This window comes from Panulirus ornatus, chromosome 5 (genome assembly GCF_036320965.1).
Source record: "Panulirus ornatus isolate Po-2019 chromosome 5, ASM3632096v1, whole genome shotgun sequence".
Lineage (NCBI taxonomy): Eukaryota > Metazoa > Arthropoda > Malacostraca > Decapoda > Palinuridae > Panulirus > Panulirus ornatus.
This window is the reverse complement of record NC_092228.1, coordinates 40,174,708-40,198,325: the sequence shown is the minus strand read 5'-3', so window position 1 is coordinate 40,198,325 and position 23,618 is coordinate 40,174,708. Positions and strand designations below refer to the sequence as shown.

Below are 23,618 nucleotides of genomic sequence, written 5' to 3'. Positions count from 1 at the left end.
GGTAAGAGAGATGTGTAGTAATTTAGAGAGTGTGGTTAAGAGAGCTGAGGAGGTTGTGCTGAAATGGTTTGGAAATATGGAAATAATGAGTAAGGAAAGGAGGAGGTTATGCTGAAATGGTTTGGATATATGGAAATAATGAGTGAGGAAAGGTTGACAAAGAGGATATGTGTCAGAAGTGGAAGAAACATGGAGAATGGGGAGACCTACCTGAAGATGAAAGGATGGAGCGAAAAAGATTTTTAGCAATCAGGGCCTGAACATGCAGGTGAGCGAAAGGTGTGCATGGGATAGGGTAAAGTGGAACGATGTGGCACACTGGGGTTGACTTGATGTCAACAGACTCAACCAGGGAAAGTGAAGCGTCTGGGGTAAGTCATGGAATGGTCTGTGGAGCCTGGTTGTGGATATGTAGCTGTTGTTTTGGTTATCACACATGACAGCTAAAGAATGGATGTGAGTTTATGTGACCTTTCTTTGCCTGTTCCTGGATTTACCTTGATACTGTGGGAAACGAAAGAGCGAGGTAGTGTCTAAGATACATGATAAAGTCTTAAAAGGGAAATTTTGTCACTTGGCTCCTTGCTCTGTTCCCTCTTTTGGAAAGTAATACAGGAAGGGAGGATTTCCAGCCATCCACTCTCCCCCCTCTTAGTCGCCTTCTATGACATGCAGGGAATATGAGACCTGTATTCTTTCTCCCCCATAACCCCACATATATATAAATTCAATTCTTATTCAAAAAGATCTATGCATCCTTACAAACAGTTTATGCTCCCAGCTATTTACATTTATGCATTCTTATGAACTTGATTTTAAAAATTACCTTTTCACCATACTCTGAATCTGTTATCATGTCTTTTAGAGTCTTGAGAACCTGGATGCACAGTTTTTCATCTTCTTCTTCTAGTAACTTTTCACAATGACGAATCAATCTGCAAAAACAAAGAAAAAAGATAAAAGGAGTCACAAAGCATCTCAATGCTAAACAGGATGGCTATGAACCAGTTAAAAACCAAAAACACAAAAGCTAGTCATCAATAAAATCAGCAGAACAAGCTAAAACCTTTGAACATAGAGGAATATGTAAGATGAGTTCTGTCATGCCTATAAACCCAAATTTTTCTGTCTCTGAACTAAATCAAGCACCATATAATCAATTACAGAGTGAATCACATAGTCATATTGGAGACACTTTCATCAAAACGTACACAGTTACTGTTCTCCTTGCCTTGAACTACCCTCTTTTCTTAAGCATTCATCATATCTTATCACAATAAATAGAGTAAGTGTGTCAAGAGATCTTATATGACTGACATCAATTTCTCTCTTGAAAGAGTAAAAGAATTTCTAATGGAATAGATTTTCACACTGAAACAGTAAGACAGGAATTAGATGCCATGTACTGCTTCTTGTCAGCCAAGTAACAGCATTATAATTTGTTCCAATGATACTCTTTAAAACAATTACATTCTTATAACTAGCTGCCAAGCAACCTACCTTAATAGGCCTTCTCCATAAGGCAAATTTCCTTTTGTTGCAAGCTGCACACTTGGGCCATTTGGATCAAAAAGCCATGTGGCCACTATTTACGTCCAAATGTAATTCTATGACAAGTCTAAGGCTATCAAAGAAGGCAGGACAGGTGGGAGGCATATCCCAATTCTCTTTTCTTATTATTTTTTTATTCTATTTTGCTTTGTCGCTGTCTCCCGCGTTTGCGAGGTAGCGCAAGGAAACAGACGAAAGAAATGGCCCAACCCACCCCTATACACAATGTATATACATACACATCCACACACGCAAATATACATACCTATACATCTCAATGTACACATATATATACACACACAGACACATACATATATACCCATGCACACAATTCACACTGTCTGCCTTTATTCATTCCCATCGCCACCTCGCCACACATGGAATACCATCCCCCTCCCCCCTCATGTGTGCGGTGTAGCACTAGGAAAAGACAACAAAGGCCCCATTCGTTCACACTCAGTCTCTAGCTGTCATGCAATAATGCCCGAAACCACAGCTCCCTTTCCACATCCAGGCCCCACACAACTTTCCATGGTTTACCCCAGACGCTTCACATGCCCTGATTCAATCCACTGACAGCACATCAACCCCAGTATACCACATCGATCCAATTCACTCTATTCCTTGCCCTCCTTTCACCCTCCTGCATGTTCAGGCCCCAATCACACAAAATCTTTTTCACTCCATCTTTCCACCTCCAATTTGGTCTCCCACTCCTCCTCGTTCCCTCCACCTCCGACACATATATCCTCTTGGTCAATCTTTCCTCACTCATTCTCTCCATGTGCCCAAACCATTTCAAAACACCCTCTTCTGCTCTCTCAACCACGCTCTTTGTATTTCCACACATCTCTCTTACCCTTACATTACTTACTCGATCAAACCACCTCACACCACACATTTTCCTCAAACATCTCATTTCCAGCACATCCACCCTCCTGCGCACAACTCTATCCATAGCCCACACCTCACAACCATACAACATTGTTGGAACCACTATTCCTTCAAACATACCCATTTTTGCTTTCCGAGATAATGTTCTCGACTTCCACACATTCTTCAAGGCTCCCAGGATTTTCGCCCCCTCCCCCACCCTATGATTCACTTCCGCTTCCATGGTTCCATCCGCTGCCAGATCCACTCCCAGATATCTAAAACACTTTACTTCCTCCAGTTTTTCTCCATTCAAACTTACCTCCCAATTGACTTGACCCTCAACCCTACTGTACCTAATAACCTTGCTCTTATTCACATTTACTCTTAACTTTCTTCTTTCACACACTTTACCAAACACAGTCACCAGCTTTTGCAGTTTCTCACATGAATCAGCCACCATCGCTGTATCATCAGCGAACAACAACTGACTCACTTCCCAAGCTCTCTCATCCACAACAGACTTCATACTTGCCCCTCTTTCCAAAACTCTTGCATTCACCTCCCTAACAACCCCATCCATAAACAAATTAAACAACCATGGAGACATCACACACCCCTGCCGCAAACCTACATTCACTGAGAACCAATCACTTTCCTCTCTTCCTACACGTACACATGCCTTACATCCTCGATAAAAATATTTCACTGCTTCAAACAATTTGCCTCCCACACCATATATTCTTAATACCTTCCACAGAGCATCTCTATCAACTCTATCATATGCCTTCTCCAGATCCATAAATGCTTCATACAAATCCATTTGCTTTTCTAAGTATTTCTCACATACATTCTTCAAAGCAAACACCTGATCCACACATCCTCTACCACTTCTGAAACCACACTGCTCTTCCCCAATCTGATGCTCTGTACATGCCTTCACCCTCTCAATCAATACCCTCCCATATAATTTACCAGGAATACTCAATAAACTTATACCTCTGTAATTTGAGCACTCACTCTTATCCCCTTTGCCTTTGTACAATGGCACTATGCACGCATTCCGCCAATCCTCAGGCACCTCACCATGAGTCATACATACATTAAATAACCTTACCAACCACTCAACAATACAGTCACCCCCTTTTTTAATAAATTCCACTGCAATACCATCCAAACCTGCTGCCTTGCCGGCTTTCATCTTCCGCAAAGCTTTTACTACCTCTTCTCTGTTTACCAAATCATTTTCCCTAACCCTCTCACTTTGCACACCACCTCGACCAAAACACCCTATATCTGCCACTCTATCATCACATTCAACAAACCTTCAAAATACTCACTCCATCTCCTTCTCACATCACCACTACTTGTTATCACCTCCCCATCTGTGCCCTACACTGAAGTTCCCATTTGCTCCCTTGTCTTACGCACTTTATTTACCTCCTTCCAGAACATCTTTTCTTATAGATGGTCTAAGCAAAAGGTCTTCCAAATAATTCTTTTTCCCATGTTAGACACACACAAAGTTAAAAGGATTAGGAGAAATGTTATAATTAAAAAGGAGACCTGGACAAAGGTGAAATGGATATTTGAAGTTTCATAAAAAAATTACCTTTGTCCAGAGATATACTATCTTTCAAAATACCACAAAGAATTAATATAAATCATTCCTTTACGTGAATACACAAATGCATAGGGCCCTGTACATATACTTCATGCTCATTCAGTTCTCTGAAATACACCTTAAAATTTCTCTCATTCAGTTCTCTGAAATACACCTTAAAATTTCTATCAATAATCTTTTAATAAAATGATATTGATGGAGAGAAATTTTGCCTTAATGTGTATGCATGCAGGTAGCCCCATTCAAAATACGCTCCCCTCAAGTAGGTCCAAGTTGATAAAAATAAACCACAATAGGGAGTAAAAGATTTTCATATAATTGAGAGACTTAAAGGTAATGAAAATAAATTACACTGGGAATTAAAGACTCTGATATAAAAACACAAAATTCCCAAAATAAAGCATATCAAACTAGGGCTAACTATAATTTCTATGAAAATATGAATAAAATGGGGTTAATCTTATAAGGCTTAATTTTCAGTTCTTGAAATATCACCATTCAACTTTTCAACAGGTCAAAGAATACAATCAAGTTTCATAAAATGAAATAGGTAACCCCAGTGATGAAACATACAGCAGCTTAATTTGCACTTCTAAACATGCTCTTCCTCTATTCCTACATCTCTATCTTTCTTCCCACTCATAAACTTTTAACACATGGTAAACAAGAGCTAAGAATCTGTTACCTGGAAATAAAGCCACCATTTTTGCATTTGATGCTAGCCTCACTGTCTGGTCTGAACAACCTATGTGGCTGGTAAAGTATGTCTACTAAGACAGAGAGCTCTGCTGCAACCAGTGGGCGAAGCTCTGCCTCTAGAACTGACACAACAGAGTTGAAATCTTGTTCAATAACCAGGTGGTCCATTCTTCCAGAAAGCTGCCAGGGAAACAAATATCATTAGCTGACACTTAACCTTTTTGTACTACTTCCAGTACTAACTAGCAAGAAATTGTGTTCTAGCAAGTGCACCATTAAGGGCTGGTAAACAAGCAATCATTTCAATGTAAATGGGCAGTACAGCATTCAATACAATAAAGTAAAATAAAGTGTTAGTTTCCCATTATTCTCCACTGCCGTTCTATGACTGTAGATAGATCATACAGAGGCAGCTAATACAAATTCCCTTATCAAGTAATTATAAAATGTGCAAGGAAGATAATTAACAGGTTTAAATAAAGAAAATGACAATGTGTATGACAGTCTCTTCTCAATGAGTTTTTCTTTACTAGAATTATTTCCATTAACACAGTAAACATTTAAGAATTTTCTTCAAAGAAAATTAGCTTTAAAATATGCATAAAGATAAAAAAGTCGTATTTGATGTAAAGACACATCTTCAGCATGTAAAGTTATTACATTAATTTCCATCAACATAAAATAATTAGGGAAAGGCTCCAAACAATATATATATATATATATATATATATATATATATATATATATATATATATATATATATATATATATATATATTAGCATGCAGGTATTTATTTATGTATATAAAAATATAAGTAAATAAATAAATGTACAGTTACTTTCTTATCCCTGTCCCAGTACTCCTTTGTTTGTGGTATCCTTATAAGGTGGGGTCTTGGGGTAGAGGAAGGAAAGTAAATACAATCTACTTAATTACTTATATATTTGTTTATTTAAACACAAAGACTTGCAACTTATGTTTCAAGATATTATTTTCATTTCAATTAACACAGCAAACACTCAAGAACAGGCTCCAAACAATATTAGTTTTTAATGGATGAGTTTACAAAAAATCTAGGTTATGAGACATATTTCCACTTTGTCTAGGTATTAGCTATCAATCTTTCAGCCCCTGTGTACCCAGAGCATGCAACTCTGACAAACGTATCTAATGAGTAGAAATATGACACAAAATGAGAAGACTGAAATATCTACAGGCTGAAAGGATTAGAGCTCCACCAGTAGCTCTAGTGTACTTGTGTGCCCTTCAGGATGAACATACTGAGAACTATCAGCTCATTCCTGAACTGCCCTATGAAGACAGCAAAAGGAGCAGTTAAGCGGAAGGAATAGCTCCATTTGACAGCTGATACCCAGCACGGTGGGGAAAAATCTCTACTCATCAAAACTGTTTCCCTCCATCAGTTATCAATCCATTTCCATGCATGATATGAAAAGTCTTGGCCAAGAGAGTCAATTCTCTTTTTATATCTAGGATTGAGAGAATGAATTTCTTAAAGACTTAATTGACGCAATAAGAAGACACTCAAAATCATCTTTAATTACTAAATCGTAAAAAAAGGTTCATCTCCCAATGATTCCTCACTGTCTATCCACATGGAAAAAATGTACTTCCCACAAAGCATTACACTTGCATATGGAGTTACTAGATTTAAGAACTATATCTTAAACAACACATCAACAACTGACCTGTCCAACATGCTACCACTTGGGGAAAACAGTCCAATGCTTTTTCTATTTATAAGTAAACCTGATCTTTTGGCAATGGACACATCAAATTTGCAGTATCTTCTAATCCAAATGAAGTAAAATAATATAATGACAAAAAAAGATGATTTTTGATAATAGGACATCACGCAACACTTTCATAATAAGAAATGGGAGTCTGGTAAAAGCAATGCAATAAATCTAGTAATGTAATTCTCAATAAAAACCTGATAGAAAACCAATTATAATGTACTGTAAACAAACTCTTCTTTTCTATCATATTAAAGGTACCAGTTATAAAACTGATGGCCGAAATACATTTAAGTCAAACTTACATATATAAATGTCCAAAATTACAATATCAAAGGGTTAAATCTGCCATCAACATATGCATTACATGTTAGTATTTTCACAGCATATACACAGCCATGAGACACACCACATATGCTCACCGCCATCATAGTAGTAATTACCACCTCTTGACAATGTGAAATAATGTATTGCAATTTCAGAGGATGCAGCCATAATAGCTAGAAAATGGGGCACTATCTAACAATACTTTATCAATTTGAAAGCAACAATAAGCTTTATTAGCAAATAAATCTAATCAAGATTATCAGACTCTAATACCAAATTTCAACTTGAGCTTTAAAGAAACATCTCAACAAGACATATAACTATCACTAAAAAATCTGAAGATAACACTAAAAAACAACTACTGAGTAGCAAAACTTTTGCTACTACTATGACCTATTCTTAAATAAAAGAAAAACTTCTTCAGAGACAATGGAAAAAGGCTGATATCTACAAGGACAATGATTCCATAATTTGGCTGTTCTAGTAAACCTATGGAATGTAAGCAACACCATTATCAGAATTTCATTTCAAGGGAAAATGAATGCTGTATATATTTCTTTTAATGTTCTTTACTGTCTTCTACAATAGAAAACACAAGATAAACAGGAGTAATCTCCAATTATGAAATCTGCCTCTGAGGTGTGCAATGTAGGTTAGGGTGATGTAGTGGGATAATGAACTGCACATCAATAATGATCTGCATATGATTTTCCATGACTGTACAGCACAAACAGGATGAGAACTGAACTCTGACCTCAAACTTAACTGAGGAATAGACATGCATGTACAAGCAAATATGTATGCATTAGCATACATACACATGAACATAAATGCTGGCACCATGAGCCTATTAATAGAATAGTTCTTCTTTTGCTTCACAGAGAACTAATACTGTAAACTGCACCAACAAAATTTCACACTTTTTTACTTGAAAATGTTCACCTCATACTAACTACATCAACTTTGATTCACTAAGCCTTTTTACTTAAAAATGTGCATAGTTAGAACACATTTCAAGCAAATCTAAATACTCTTTTGTGTAGTTTTAATATCTATTGCTGAGGATGTAATATACACTTTCCTGAAGAATTAATGACTGTAGCTGAGAATATATATGTGAGCCCACAACTTACTGGAAATAAAATTCTTAAGAATAAACCAAGAATGTAATCAGTGTTCTTTGCATAAAAAGAAAAAATATGAAGGAACAGAGAAGGGGTCCAAGTGAGGATTTTCCCACTTAGGCTCAGTCCTCTGTTCTTAACGCTACCTCGCTAATGCAGGAAATGGCGAATATGTATGTAAAAAAAAATCTAAAAATGTGGATGTGGATAGGGAGCTGTGCTTTTGGTGCATTACACATGACAGTAGTCTGAGTGTGAACAAATGTAGCCTTTTTTGTCTGTTTTCCTGGTGCTACTTTGCTAAAGCAGGGGATAGCGATGCTGTTTTCTTGTGGGGCAGGGTAGCAACAGGAATGGATGAAGGAAGGCAAGTATGAATATGTACATGTGTATGTATGTGTATGTCTGCATATGTGTATGTATATGTTGATATATATGTGTGTATGTGGGTGTTAATGTACCTGCTGATATATATGTGTGTATGTGGGTGTTAATGTACATATATGTGTATGTGAGTGGATGGACCATTCTTCATCTGTTTCCTGGCACTACTTCAATGATGCGGGAAACAGCCATTATGTATAATAAATAAAAAATATGTGGTTTTGGTGCATTATTACATGACAGCTAGAGACTGAGTGTGAACGAATTGGCCTTTGTAGTCTTTTCCTAGCGCTACCTTGCGCACATGCGGAGGGGAGGGGGTTGTTATTTCATGTGTGGCGGGGTGGCGATGGGAATGAATAAAGGCAGACAGTATGAATTATGTACATGTGTATATATGTATATGTCTGTGTGTGTATATATATGTATACGTTGAGATGTATAGGTATGTATATTTGCGTGTGTGGACATGTATGTATATACATGTGTAATGTGGGTGGGTTGGGCCATTCTTTCGTCTGTTTCCTTGCGCTACCTCGTTAACGCAGGAGAGAACTACAAAGTAAAATGAAAATGATGATAATAATACTAATAATTGCAAGTCACCTTTCTTTTTCTTTCATACTATTCGCCATTTCCCACGTCAGCGAGGTAGCGTTAAGAACAGAGGACTGGGCCTCTGAGGAAACATCCTCACCCGGCCCCCTTCTCTGTTCCTTCCTTTGGAAAAATTGCAAGTCACCTAATTCTAATATAATTAAAGGAAACAAGGTCCCTTGAGCAGCAAACTTAACCTTGGCAAGATGAACTAGACAAAAAATATAGTTCTCACGATTATGCCTCTCAGTGACAAAGATACATGACTTCTCAACAGCTCTAAATCTCCATGCCAATAAAATATCCTAATAAGGAACAATTCATGTGACGCACCTTTATACAATCCTGAAAATAATGAAAATCAAGATACTTCTGTAATGATATGAACTTGAAAAACTGACAACCTGACCATCACGTTCAAAAACTTTCTTTTTGTTGCTCTAACAGACTTAAACCATACCCATCAATAGCCCAATGTATTTTACTCATCTTCTTTAAGAACAGGTACACCTGTTTGCTTACACTCCCTATGCTATGGAGACTGAACCAGAGTTATGAAAAATATAAGAGAAGGTTCTCCCATAGTCACTATTTATCTGGTTTCAAATGGCTTCTCTAAATAAAAAGTGTGTTGTTATGGCTGAGGCAAATTAGCCTCAACATTCTCTGCTTTATGAGAAGATGGGAAGTTCCTCATCCAACTTAACATATAGCCATCTAAGAAACTTCTCAGACAATTTGTCATTCATCCTATGACTTGGTTAGTGAGTTACATTGGTTAGGGATGAGTTGAGGTGTGCATCAAGATGATCTAGTGAGCTGGCATAATGGCATCACTTTTTTTTTTTTCCGCTGTCTCCCGCATTTGCGAGGTAGCACAAGGAAACAGACGAAAGAAATGGCCCAACCCACCCCCATACACATGTATATACATACGTCCACACACGCAAATATACATACCTACACAGCTTTCCATGGTTTACCCCAGACGCTTCACATGCCCTGATTCAATCCACTGACAGCACGTCAACCCCGGTATACCACATCGATCCAATTCACTCTATTCCTTGCCCTCCTTTCACCCTCCTGCATGTTCAGGCCCCGATCACACAAAATCTTTTTCACTCCATCTTTCCACCTCCAATTTGGTCTCCCACTTCTCCTCGTTCCCTCCACCTCCGACATATATATCCTCTTGGTCAATCTTTCCTCACTCATTCTCTCCATGTGCCCAAACCATTTCAAAACACCCTCTTCTGCTCTCTCAACCACGCTTCTTTTTATTTCCACACATCTCTCTTACCCTTACGTTACTAACTCGATCAAACCACCTCACACCACACATTGTCCTCAAACATCTCATTTCCAGCACATCCATCCTCCTGCGCACACCTCTATCCATAGCCCACGCCTCGCAACCATACAACATTGTTGAAACCACTATTCCTTCAAACATACCCATTTTTGCTTTCCGAGATAATGTTCTCGACTTCCACACATTCTTCAAGGCTCCCAGGATTTTCGCCCCCTCCCCCACCCTATGATCCACTTCCGCTTCCATGGTTCCATCCGCTGCCAGATCCACTCCCAGATATCTAAAACACTTTACTTCCTCCAGTTTTTCTCCATTCAAACTTACCTCCCAACTGACTTGACCCTCAACCCTACTGTACCTAATTACCTTGCTCTTATTCACATTTACTCTGAACTTTCTTCTTTCACACACTTTACCAAACTCAGTCACCAGCTTTTGCAGTTTCTCACATGAATCAGCCACCAGCGCTGTATCATCAGCGAACAACAGCTGACTCACTTCCCAAGCTCTCTCATCCACAACAGACTTCATAATTGCCCCTCTTTCCAAAACTCTTGCATTCACCTCCCTAACAACCCCATCCATAAACAAATTAAACAACCATGGAGACATCACACACCCCTGCCGCAAACCTACATTCACTGAGAACCAATCACTTTCCTCTCTTCCTACACATACACATGTCTTACATCTTCGATAAAAACTTTTCACTGCTTCTAACAACTTGCCTCCCACACCATATATTCTTAACACCTTCCACAGAGCATCTCTATCAACTCTATCATATGCCTTCTCCAGATCCATAAATGCTAGATACAAATCCATTTGCTTTTCTAAGCAAAGTTAATATAATCTAATGCATTAGAAAGCAATTTCAATGAAAGTTTTTACAATGTACTCGGCAAGTTTATTTACAAAAGTGTGTGGACAGTCATTACCTATGGATCTATCATCATCATTACTAAATGCATACATTGTGGCCAATCACAAGAAAGCCTATAAACTTTCTCAAGACTTAGAAAACACTTGCAATGAAAATGGATCTTAGTACTTTAATCAACACTACTGGACATACAACTACAGTTTTCATTCTCACCAACTAAGACTGTCTTGGTAATCAAGTTCAACCAATTCAATTCATTAACCAAATCATGAGATACCTGGCTAACTAGCTAAGAAATATCTTATATAGTAACTACACTGAGATGGATGAATACCTTTCTTTCATAACAAAAGAATGCTAATGTTCATCTGCATCAGCCAAAACTCTGAACATATATTGTTTGGAAAAGCAAGATGAATCTATGCATACAGTGACTGGGGTGAAGTAGTTCTGCTTTTTCTTTCATATCCAGCACTGAAGCCATAACATTTGGGAGCAGAAGAGGCCATCATATCTACTCATAGGAAAGGAGACAGAAAATTCAATGAATAACAAGCCAGAATTTCTGACCACCATGGTTTGTTAAACACTGGAGAAGATAATCATAGAGCAAATGCAAAGGGGAAGCTACCTATGAAAGTGACAGAATAAGTCCCGAGGAAAGAGGTCATGCATAATAAACCGTGTACACAATGATAAAAAAAAGTGTGTGGAATATGTGTTCTTAACCTGCCAAAAGGCTTTCTATGCTGTCTTGTACATAGGATTGGTAAGAATGATTTGATTTTCAGGTAGGCTTACAAAAGGGACTCCAGCAGATTGATAACTACCTAAGTGGAAGGGAACACAGGAGGCATATCTGAGGTGCCTTTTCAAACTGGATCAAAGTACCAGTGATGTCCTGCTGGGATCAGTCCTGGAGCCAATTAATTCTTATTCTGTGTAAATGACCTGCTAGAAAGACTAAAATCATATCTGAATATGTTTACAGATGATATTGAAATCATGAAGGCTTATACGATTGTAACAATCAGCAAAACCAACTTGATAGGCTCCAGCATTGGTTAGATACATGGATGATAAAATGCATTGTGATAAAGGTCTAATACAAAGAAATAAGGATATGACTATCAACTTACACAAGACAAATCATAGTTTTGGGACACTGTAGAACACTATCTGACATTAGAACACCACATCAAGAGCACTGTTAAGAAGGCAAATGAATGAGAATGTAAGGAAGAATAGCAGGCAAATTTGGAAGGAGGTAAACTGATGCAGAAGAGATCTTTGAAAGAAATGAGAAAGTATAAATCTAAGAATTGCTCCAAAACAAAGGATAAAGTTTGTACATGATGGAGAAAGTACTTAGAGAAATATCTCGAAATAATGGTAAGGGAGGTTGCTACAGGTAAAATAGGATTAGGGATAAAGAGAGTGTGAAACAGGTATATAGAAAGGGATGACACTATGGAGTAGTTGGAGTGACAAGTAAGGTGGCAATGAACTTGAAAGAAACTGTAGTTGAATGGATCTGGAAAGTATGTTTTGATACAAAGAAAAGTGGACTTGTGCCTAATAACTGAGCTGTATACAGATGACAAGAAGCACTGCAAACCAACTTTATTACAAAGACTACTGCTAAGTGTAAGAGAAAGATGTTCTGGGTGAGGAATATGATGAATTTAGGAAGAAATTAAGGTATATAGACAAGATTTTTGTACTCCACTGGGTAATCGAGAATTCTACAAATCAAGCTGTGTGTAGCATTTGTGGATTTACAACTGACATACAATAAAGTCAATAGAAAATATCTTTAAAACCTTTGGGTTTTTCTTTGAAAGACCTAACTCTATATGGTGTAGAAGGAAGCCTTTGAAATGCGAAGAACAATCATAATGGAAGCAGTGCATGTGATAGTAAATGAAGGAGCAAGTGAGTGATTTCGTATAGATTTCGTATAGATACAGAATGTCATGATGTTTATTAAGTGCTTTTATGGATCAAGCATTAAGTGAGGTAAGTGTGAGGTTAGGGTATGCAGGTATACTGTTGGACAGCAGTGGAACAAAGTAAAAGTTAATACACTGTTGAGTGGATAATCATGTTCTATTAGGTGAATCTATGAAGTAGGAGGAAGATGACACTGAATTCAAATTCAGGTAAGACTAAAATTCTAGTTTTTGAAAGCACTGGGCCATCAAATTACATCACATGTACAGATAATGAAATGAAAGTTGTGGAAGAGTTTAAGCATTTGGAAGTAACAATTAATAAGGATGATAAGGATAAAGCTGAAGACAAGCTGAAGGAAACATTTGGGATGCTTTGAAAGCTCTGGTGAACACAAAGAATTTACAGGAAGAGTGTACAGGAGGCAAGCTTGATGGAGTGCTTGTCTAGGCTCTTAGTTTAGGGATGTGAAATTTTGATTTTTGAAGATGAGGACTGGGAAAGAAAATTAAAAGCAGGAGATATGGATAATCCATGTAGTACAGTAAAAATTGGAGATTAGAGAATAAAGAAATAAATGTGTAATAAGATGATTCCATTTGAAGCTATATCATGTAGACCACACTGCAGGCAGTACAATGTTTAGGAAAATAAATAGTTATACAACTTAAGGTAAAATGAAAAGGCAGACAAATATGGTAGTAGTGATAAACGTTAGAGATATTTTTGACGAAGATTTCAGAGGAAATGTTTTGTGATTGAAAGTGATGGTAAGAATGGATACCTGTCTCATATAAAGTCAATGTAATATTCAGACTGTGAAGAAAGGAGATACCTACAATTGTAGGGAAGTCCATGTTTTATTGTAGCTCAATGGATATAGATTGAGGATGTGCATGAGTGAACTGAGAGGATGTTTGTTTCCAATCCATCCCATATAAATGGGAGCAAATTTATAGACAAGACACATATAAAAATAATTTACATAGTGAACTCAAACTAGGATATTGATCATAAGTTTGGTCACCCTATCTGAAACACTAATCTTTTCAAGAAGATCCAGTGATAGGCAGCATAGAATGTACCTAAAGTAAAGGAACTAAACTACAAGAAATGCACAGCAGCCATGAGAGAAGAAACAAAAGAAAGATGATTTGATTACAAATTCTTAAGTTTCTGAACTCCTCTGATATAGTTACCATCAAATTTACAAACAAAACCATACATACTATTGTAAGGGTTAAATAAGTTAGAACACATGAAAAAATCTGGAAAGTATAGAAAGACCTCTAAATCATTAGCATGGAACACAACAGAACAAGGTAAGTGAAAAATGAGTAATGGCAGAGTCATTTATAACCTCATAAATGAATGTATTAATGATCATTTTTGATGGATGCAAGTCTGAAATAACAGAAGAGATGAACTTATAGACTAACCAGCTAGAAACATTAGAAATGCTTTAGAATTGGAGATAATATTGACAATGATGCAGAAACAGAGCAAAAGATACAAAATTATAAAAGGAATAAAGAAAACAGGAATCACATCAAGAATCAAAAGAACAATCATGACAGTAAACTTGATACACCTGACAGAAATCTGGAAAGAAAAGAGCGTACAAAAAAAAGCATACATCTTTATATCTACCAACAGAATTAGCATACATTATTCTATTTATTATTGTAACTCTATGCCCATTTACAAGGGGTAGATTTGGTGCATACACCGGCAAACATCCTTTGTGAGAATAGATTTTGACAGAAGTAGGGTCCCTAACTCCACAGGCTGGAAAGGGTAGGAAATACCAATTCCTTGGGGTAGACCTAGTGTCCTATGTATCACTAAAATCAGAAACACTAAAAACACAGGGCCAACTGGAGCTAGTTAGCAACCCAGAAATGGGCCACCAAGAGAAATTCCTTGAGCTGAACAGGAAAAATTTGTAAGGCTGAGGGACAGAAACCAAGGAATACTTCAGAAATTGAAAGACAGAAAACTACAAGGTGAAGTCACAAAGATAATCATATACGTTATCAAGGTGTTTAGTGACATGTCCAGTGATTATGTTAGGATCAGTAAAGCAATAATAATAAGGACATAAGAGAAAAAGTGGCACAACTAGAAAGGTCTGAAGTATTGAAAAACTTGAAAACAAGCTAAAGAAGGTACACAACAGCTGGGTTTGAACAAAATATAGGAGAAATAGTGAAACAAAAAGTAGAAAGATATATGCCATGAAACTTGAACAGATGAAAATACATAAAATCAAAGTAGGAAAAGGTTAACAAAAAAGAAGTAGGTACGGTAAAAGAACTAGTTGAGGAAACATACTTTTTAAAAGTAGTATCTGAAATTAAGAAAAAGAACAGGAAAACAGAGCTAGAGCAAAGGAAAGGGAATAAATAGTTACTTTTAAAACTGAATTCAATATCTAGGTAGTTTTACAATGAGCAAAGACATTTCCTGTCTCATCCCTAAAAGCAGACCTAGATCATTACATGTGAATCTGGGATATCAAATTCTATGACAAGTACTAAATAGTTGTAATCATATTACAGCTAAAGAGGGTATTTAGAATAGAGAAATAACAAATTAATATGTATGCAGTGAAAAATGCACAACAGAATGCAGAAAATTCAGGTATAATAATATACAAAGTACTTACAAAAGTATCTGAATAAATCTCAGCTGGTGATTCTTTTCATGACTACCTGATACCAATGTAATCTAATTCTAAACGAGATAAAACCTGCTAGCAGCATCTGGACAGGAAATGTTCAACAACCTCCAACACCTACTGCATCTAAAAGGCAAAAACAAAGCAAATTATGGTTTACTTCATTTTTCAGCTCACCTGGTCTCCTTCATCTCCTTCGAACATAAAGTCAGTGCAAAGCTAAAGGAAAATGCAAGAAAATCAGTCTTTATTATCCCTAAAGTTTATGAAACAGGCATTTGTCAATAATAAACAAAAAGACAAAAGATACCCGGGTTTATGACTCTGTAAAACAAAACTCATGAATGAAAAAAAATATCATACCAAAGTAACCTAACATTTAAATGAAGACCTGTAGAAAGAATAGCCATTTAATGTCTACCATATCACAATATAAAACATAACTGGTATACTGATAAATAAGCTGTTAAATACCAGGGGTCCGTAAAGTTAGTCATTTTTGTATGACCTATCATACCTTCGCACACCTGAAACTCGAGTCATGTACTTACTGAAGGTCATTAAGTCAAAAAGTCATCCATCCATAAAATTAAATTTTTACATTACACTTTTATACATATGTACACTACAAACTCTGTCATTAAAGTTACGAGACCCAAGATCCACAAGGCAAGCAATGGGATATTTGTATATTACTGCTGATGCCAAAGCCCCCGAAGCAAAACCAATTGTTGAGATTAAAGTTAGATATCTGTTAGTGCAAGCAGCAGCAGCCCCAGACACTTATGTTTCAGAGACAAGATCAGGGAAAAAAGTAAGGAGATGGCATTCTACTGAGGGAGGGTTGGATTTGAGAATGAAAATGTGGCAAAAATTAATGGAGGAAGAGCCAGGTCTGGGAGCTGTGTTTAGAAGAGCGGAGTAAGTTCCAGTCACTTGAAGTTGGTCGGTCCCTGAAAACCATCTTGCCCTCCTTGACTTAAGGCACTATACTGATTCAGCACTGAAGATTCTGGATGAAGTTGTACCATTACTTTTCTTTCTTAAAGGAAGGAAAAACTGGAATGGAGAGTGAAAGGTTTTGTGTGTTATGTGGTATTAAGTGTTGTGTTAGAGATATACAAGAAGTAAGTTTGTAGACTGAGTGCCAGCAACCCACATGTGAAACAAAATGAACAAAAATCAGTGAATTGGGCAAGAGTGTGGAACAAGACAAATGACACAGAGTCACCATCACTAACTTTTCTGACACTTAGGCAGTAGCACTTTCCTGAATGGTGGTTACCAGTCACCTACTGCTAAGTGCCACCTCCTACACATTTACCTATCAGATGTAACCATAATGTGCATACTGAGACTTATGAACTTATTGAAACCACTACATTTGCCTGAAAAGCCTTGTACAGTGCTCCAAATGGGATGGTCAATAACCAGCTTACTTACACTTCCAACATTTTAAATGTACATTTTCTAACGTGAATAAGTACCTTAAATATATAAAATACTTCTATAAATAAAGTCCAACCTGATTACCAAAGCTACAGTTATAAAACTACAATTCAGGGCAATAGCATAGACAGAAGTACCAAACTGGATTTCCCTTCATCTAACAAATTTAATCAGACACTCCAACATGATCAAGCAAAGTCAAATACCAAAAATGAAGGTCTGGGGCACATGTCTTTAAGGTTATGGGGATGCACGACTTGACTCCTGAACATAGTCAAGGACAAATAAGAATACCCTCACCAAATCACCATAATTAAAAAATTTGAATACTAAAGTTTGCAATGCCAGTACAATATATGTGCTGATATGAGACATTTTGAACTGACTCTACTAAAGTTTGCAATGGCAGTATAGTACATATACTGATGTGTGACATTTTGAACTGATGCTAAAGTTGTAACAGTCCTTACCCTCAAGGATCACTCGCGCAAAATTTCAGACACCTACAAGAGAATCCATGTACACAAATAAAGTGATTCACATAAAGCTGGATGAGCAGCACAAAAGCACGATGAAGATAATATTCAGAATATTTCCTTAAAAGGAAACAATTATAATACTTATTTCTTTATAAACTGAGGAAAAAAGTCATTGTTACAGAGACCACCTTTAAATTCAAATCTTAACAAAAATATTACAATGAAATATTTTCACCTCATTCAAAATCTTCAATCTAATGCAATGTGCATTAACCTCCGGCACATATAATAACTAAGATGCAACTTCTATAACTCTGGGACTGCACATCATTTTGGTTCTGCTCTATCTCTGTTTCTATTACCTTCTACAACTTCCCATTAATACAAATATATCAATTGTCTTGTTCAAAGTGTCTTATCAATCTCAAAATCATATACCTATGTTAAGAGTAAATGTGAATAAGAGCAAGGTTATTAGGTACAGTAGGGTTGAGGGTCAAGTCAATTGGGAGGTGAGTTTGAATGGAGAAAAACTGGAGGAAGTGAAGTGTTTTAGATATCTGGGAGTGGATCTGGCAGCGGATGGAACCATGGAAGCGGAAGTGGATCATAGGGTGGGGGAGGGGGCGAAAATTCTGGGAGCCTTGAAGAATGTGTGGAAGTCGAGAACATTATCTCGGAAAGCAAAAATGAGTATGTTTGAAGGAATAGTGGTTCCAACAATGTTGTATGGTTGCGAGGCGTGGGCTATGGATAGAGTTGTGCGCAGGAGGATGGATGTGCTGGAAATGAGATGTTTGAGGACAATGTGTGGTGTGAGGTGGTTTGATCGAGTAAGTAACGTAAGGGTAAGAGAGATGTGTGGAAATAAAAAGAGCGTGGTTGAGAGAGCAGAAGAGGGTGTTTTGAAATGGTTTGGGCACATGGAGAGAATGAGTGAGGAAAGATTGACCAAGAGGATATATGTGTCGGAGGTGGAGGGAACGAGGAGAAGAGGGAGACCAAATCGGAGGTGGAAAGATGGAGTGAAAAAGATTTTGTGTGATCGGGGCCTGAACATGCAGGAGGGTGAAAGGAGGGCAAGGAATAGAGTGAATTGGAGAGATGTGGTATACCGGGGTTGACGTGCTGTCAGTGGATCAAATCGGGGCATGTGAAGCGTCTGGGGTAAACCATGGAAAGCTGTGTAGGTATGTATATTTTGCGTGTGTGGATGTATGTATATACATGTGTATGGGAGTGGGTTGGGCCATTTCTTTCGTCTGTTTCCTTGCGCTACCTCGCAAACGCGGGAGACAGCGACAAAGCAAAAAAAAAAAAAAAAGTTTATTTCCTACGTGCCTCAGCCCTTAGCTTTACAAACCTTAAACATTCCAACCTCAGAATCACCTTACTGACTCCAATAATAACCTGACTGTGTGTTAACCAAGAATAATGTCTGCCAGTGTGGGTGATTAAAAACACTGATTTCAAAACTTACAGAAGAGGATGAGGCATCACGTCGTGTGGCTCGATTACTCCACTTCGAGGCTGTGCGTGTCATGATACTAGTGGTGCGCTGAGACATGCTTACCACTTGAGCCTCCAAGTCAACTGGGATGGATATGTTATGTTTGCGAGCTGTAAAATATATCTACTGTCAATAGGAAAGCTTCAATTACCTTCCTTGCATTTACTATCTTTATACGTAACATACACAATAACACAAATAATTCATCAGTTTAAGGAGGCTTATATTTCTGTCTCTTAAAAGTCTTTTGAACTATTCACCTGTCCAGGTTATAGTAAGAGTCTCCTCAAAAAAAAACATGGTCTTTAAACATATTTGCACATGTCTGCATAATGACCCTTCTTAAAAAAAATCACTTGCATTATCACCTCACTGTTGATGTTACTTTTCAACATTCCAAATCCACTTCACTCACATACAATCTTTCTTACATTCAACACAACATTTCTCAGCAGAAGCATACCATCTCAAAACTGTACTCAACATTTAACCCTGTCAAAACCATTGTCATGAATTATGAAAAGGTGTTACCCAAGGTTTGTTTTGTGCATTACTGTACTTTCAACCAGAAATTGCAGATTCTATCACAGGTATCCCTCCTGTAATGATGAAGTACTTTACTTCAAGACAGTAAGAAAAATACAATAAACAAGTTGTACATAAATATACCATTAATGTATTCTCCATTAATGTATTCTATCTATATGTAGGTATTAGTTCATAAGCAGCCAATGACCAGGGAGGTATATTACCAGTACTAATCATCTGGGTATTGGGAGGGTTAGTGACTGTCATGTATTAAGCCAGCACTTTAGTCATCGTCAAGCTGCACTACTATGACCGAGATAGCTATCTTTTCATCCTGCTTCACCAATATATGGCCTACAAGCATTCTGTCTACAAACATCCAATGTCTCCTTGTCATACATAACACTTACTAACACTCAACTCACACAGCTCATTCTTCATAACTCTTTGATTTTCCTGTGGCAAGCTCAACGCGCTAGCCTTGCCTTTGGCAAAATGGTAGGAGCAACAGACAGAAGTAGTTGGTAAGTACATTTAGGTGGGAGCATTAGGTAGAAACATTAGGCTCGGAGCATTAGGGAGTAGTCAATAAGAACATTAGGTGGGAACCTCTGCAAACTCTGCATTAGAGTTGCCCTCTGCCAATGTCCTGTTAAGTGTGGGGCACTAAAGGCTAAGAAGCAGCACTGAAGTTCACTAGTTATGGAAACTCTATTGTTGTGGCCATCCCCTTGTGGAGTTCCAGTTGGGAACAGGCATAAGAAATATAGATAGATAGACATATAGGCAAATAAAACTTAGTTACATTCAATGCCATAATCCATATTCTTGATGTTTCTGTCTAAAATTCCTCAAAACTCCTCCCATCTCCTTTGACGGCAACACAATTAAACTAGTCAATGTACTAAATATGGCTTATATCATTCTGAAACTATTATATCTCAAAAAGCCTACATTACAAAAATAATATGACTATCTCTGGAGATAGTAAAGTGTTTTAGAAATCTGGGAGTGGATCTGGCAGCGGATGGAAACATGAAAGCGGAAGTGGATCATAGGGTGGGGGAGGGGGCGAAAATCCTGGGAGCCTTGAAGAATGTGTGGAAGTCGAGAACATTATCTCGGAAAGCAAAAATGGGTGTTTGAAGGAACAGTGGTTCCAACAATGTTGTATGGTTGCGAGGCATGGGCTATGGATAGAGTTGTGTGCAGGAGGATGGATGTGCTGGAAATGAGATGTTTGAGGACAATGTGTGGTGTGAGGTGGTTTGATCGAGTAAGTAACGTAAGGGTAAGAGAGATGTGTGGAAATAAAAAGAGCGTGGTTGAGAGAGCAGAAGAGGGTGTTTTGAAATAGTTTGGGCACATGGAGAGAATGAGTGAGGAAAGATTGACCAAGAGGATATATGTGTCGGAGGTGGAGGGAACGAGGAGAAGTGGGAGACCAAATTGGAGGTGGAAAGATGGAGTGAAAAAGATTTTGTGTGATCGGGGCCTGAACATGCAGGAGGGTGAAAGGAGGGCAGGGAATAGAGTGAATTGGAGAGATGTGGTATACCGGGGTTGACGTGCTGTCAGTGGATTGAATCAGGGCATGTGAAGCATCTGGGGTAAACCATGGAAAGCTGTGTAGGTATGTATATTTGCATGTGTGGACGTGTATGTATATACATGTGTATGGGGGTGGGTTGGGCCATTTCTTTCATCTGTTTCCTTGCGCTACCTCGCAAACGCGGGAGACAGCGGGAAAAAAAAAAAAAAAAAAAAAAAGTTTATTTCCTACGTGCCTCAGCCCTTAGCTTTACAAACCTTAAACATTCCAACCTCAGAATCACCTTACTGACTCCAATAATAACCTGACTGTGTGTTAACCAAGAATAATGTCTGCCAGTGTGGGTGATTAAAAACACTGATTTCAAAACTTACAGAAGAGGATGAGGCATCACGTCGTGTGGCTCGATTACTCCACTTCGAGGCTGTGCGTGTCATGATACTAGTGGTGCGCTGAGACATGCTTACCACTTGAGCCTCCAAGTCAACTGGGATGGATATGTTATGTTTGCGAGCTGTAAAATATATCTACTGTCAATAGGAAAGCTTCAATTACCTTCCTTGCATTTACTATCTTTATACGTAACATACACAATAACACAAATAATTCATCAGTTTAAGGAGGCTTATATTTCTGTCTCTTAAAAGTCTTTTGAACTATTCACCTGTCCAGGTTATAGTAAGAGTCTCCTCAAAAAAAAACATGGTCTTTAAACATATTTGCACATGTCTGCATAATGACCCTTCTTAAAAAAAATCACTTGCATTATCACCTCACTGTTGATGTTACTTTTCAACATTCCAAATCCACTTCACTCACATACAATCTTTCTTACATTCAACACAACATTTCTCAGCAGAAGCATACCATCTCAAAACTGTACTCAACATTTAACCCTGTCAAAACCATTGTCATGAATTATGAAAAGGTGTTACCCAAGGTTTGTTTTGTGCATTACTGTACTTTCAACCAGAAATTGCAGATTCTATCACAGGTATCCCTCCTGTAATGATGAAGTACTTTACTTCAAGACAGTAAGAAAAATACAATAAACAAGTTGTACATAAATATACCATTAATATTCTCCATTAATGTATTCTATCTATATGTAGGTATTAGTTCGTAAGCAGCCAATGACCAGGGAGGTATATTACCAGTACTAATCATCTGGGTATTGGGAGGGTTAGTGACTGTCATGTATTAAGCCAGCACTTTAGTCATCGTCAAGCTGCACTACTATGACCGAGATAGCTATCTTTTCATCCTGCTTCACCAATATATGGCCTACAAGCATTCTGTCTACAAACATCCAATGTCTCCTTGTCATACATAACACTTACTAACACTCAACTCACACAGCTCATTCTTCATAACTCTTTGATTTTCCTGTGGCAAGCTCAACGCGCTAGCCTTGCCTTTGGCAAAATGGTAGGAGCAACAGACAGAAGTAGTTGGTAAGTACATTTAGGTGGGAGCATTAGGTAGAAACATTAGGCTGGAGCATTAGGGAGTAGTCAATAAGAACATTAGGTGGGAACCTCTGCAAACTCTGCATTAGAGTTGCCCTCTGCCAATGTCCTGTTAAGTGTGGGGCACTAAAGGCTAAGAAGCAGCACTGAAGTTCACTAGTTATGGAAACTCTATTGTTGTGGCCATCCCCTTGTGGAGTTCCAGTTGGGAACAGGCATAAGAAATATAGATAGATAGACATATAGGCAAATAAAACTTAGTTACATTCAATGCCATAATCCATATTCTTGATGTTTCTGTCTAAAATTCCTCAAAACTCCTCCCATCTCCTTTGACGGCAACACAATTAAACTAGTCAATGTACTAAATATGGCTTATATCATTCTGAAACTATTATATCTCAAAAAGCCTACATTACAAAAATAATATGACTATCTCTGGAGATAGTAAAGTGTTTTAGAAATCTGGGAGTGGATCTGGCAGCGGATGGAACCATGGAAGCGGAAGTGGATCATAGGGTGGGGGAGGGGGCGAAAATTCTGGGAGCCTTGAAGAATGTGTGGAAGTCGAGAACATTATCTCGGAAAGCAAAAATGAGTATGTTTGAAGGAATAGTGGTTCCAACAATGTTGTATGGTTGCGAGGCATGGGCTATGGATAGAGTTGTGTGCAGGAGGATGGATGTGCTGGAAATGAGATGTTTGAGGACAATGTGTGGTGTGAGGTGGTTTGATCGAGTAAGTAACGTAAGGGTAAGAGAGATGTGTGGAAATAAAAAGAGCGTGGTTGAGAGAGCAGAAGAGGGTGTTTTGAAATGGTTTGGGCACATGGAGAGAATGAGTGAGGAAAGATTGACCAAGAG

At 37.8% G+C, this 23,618-nt stretch overlaps 2 protein-coding genes across 3 annotated transcripts in view; one reads left to right on the top strand and one right to left on the bottom strand.

Moving 5' to 3' along the window:
* Nucleotides 1–23,618, bottom strand: part of Itpr (Inositol 1,4,5,-trisphosphate receptor) — a 266,291-nt gene that overhangs the window by 62,295 nt on the left and 180,378 nt on the right. The window contains exons 37-39 of the mRNA XM_071662011.1: nt 15,946–15,987; nt 4,734–4,927; nt 827–935 (exon numbers count right to left, since the gene is read on the bottom strand). Of these exons, the coding sequence (XP_071518112.1) occupies nt 827–935; nt 4,734–4,927; nt 15,946–15,987 (345 nt within the window). The remainder of the gene's footprint in view (nt 1–826; nt 936–4,733; nt 4,928–15,945; nt 15,988–23,618) is intronic.
* LOC139748689 (prolyl endopeptidase) overlaps nt 1–23,618 on the top strand; it is a 245,071-nt gene that overhangs the window by 105,964 nt on the left and 115,489 nt on the right. The gene's annotated exons all lie outside the window — the stretch shown is intronic.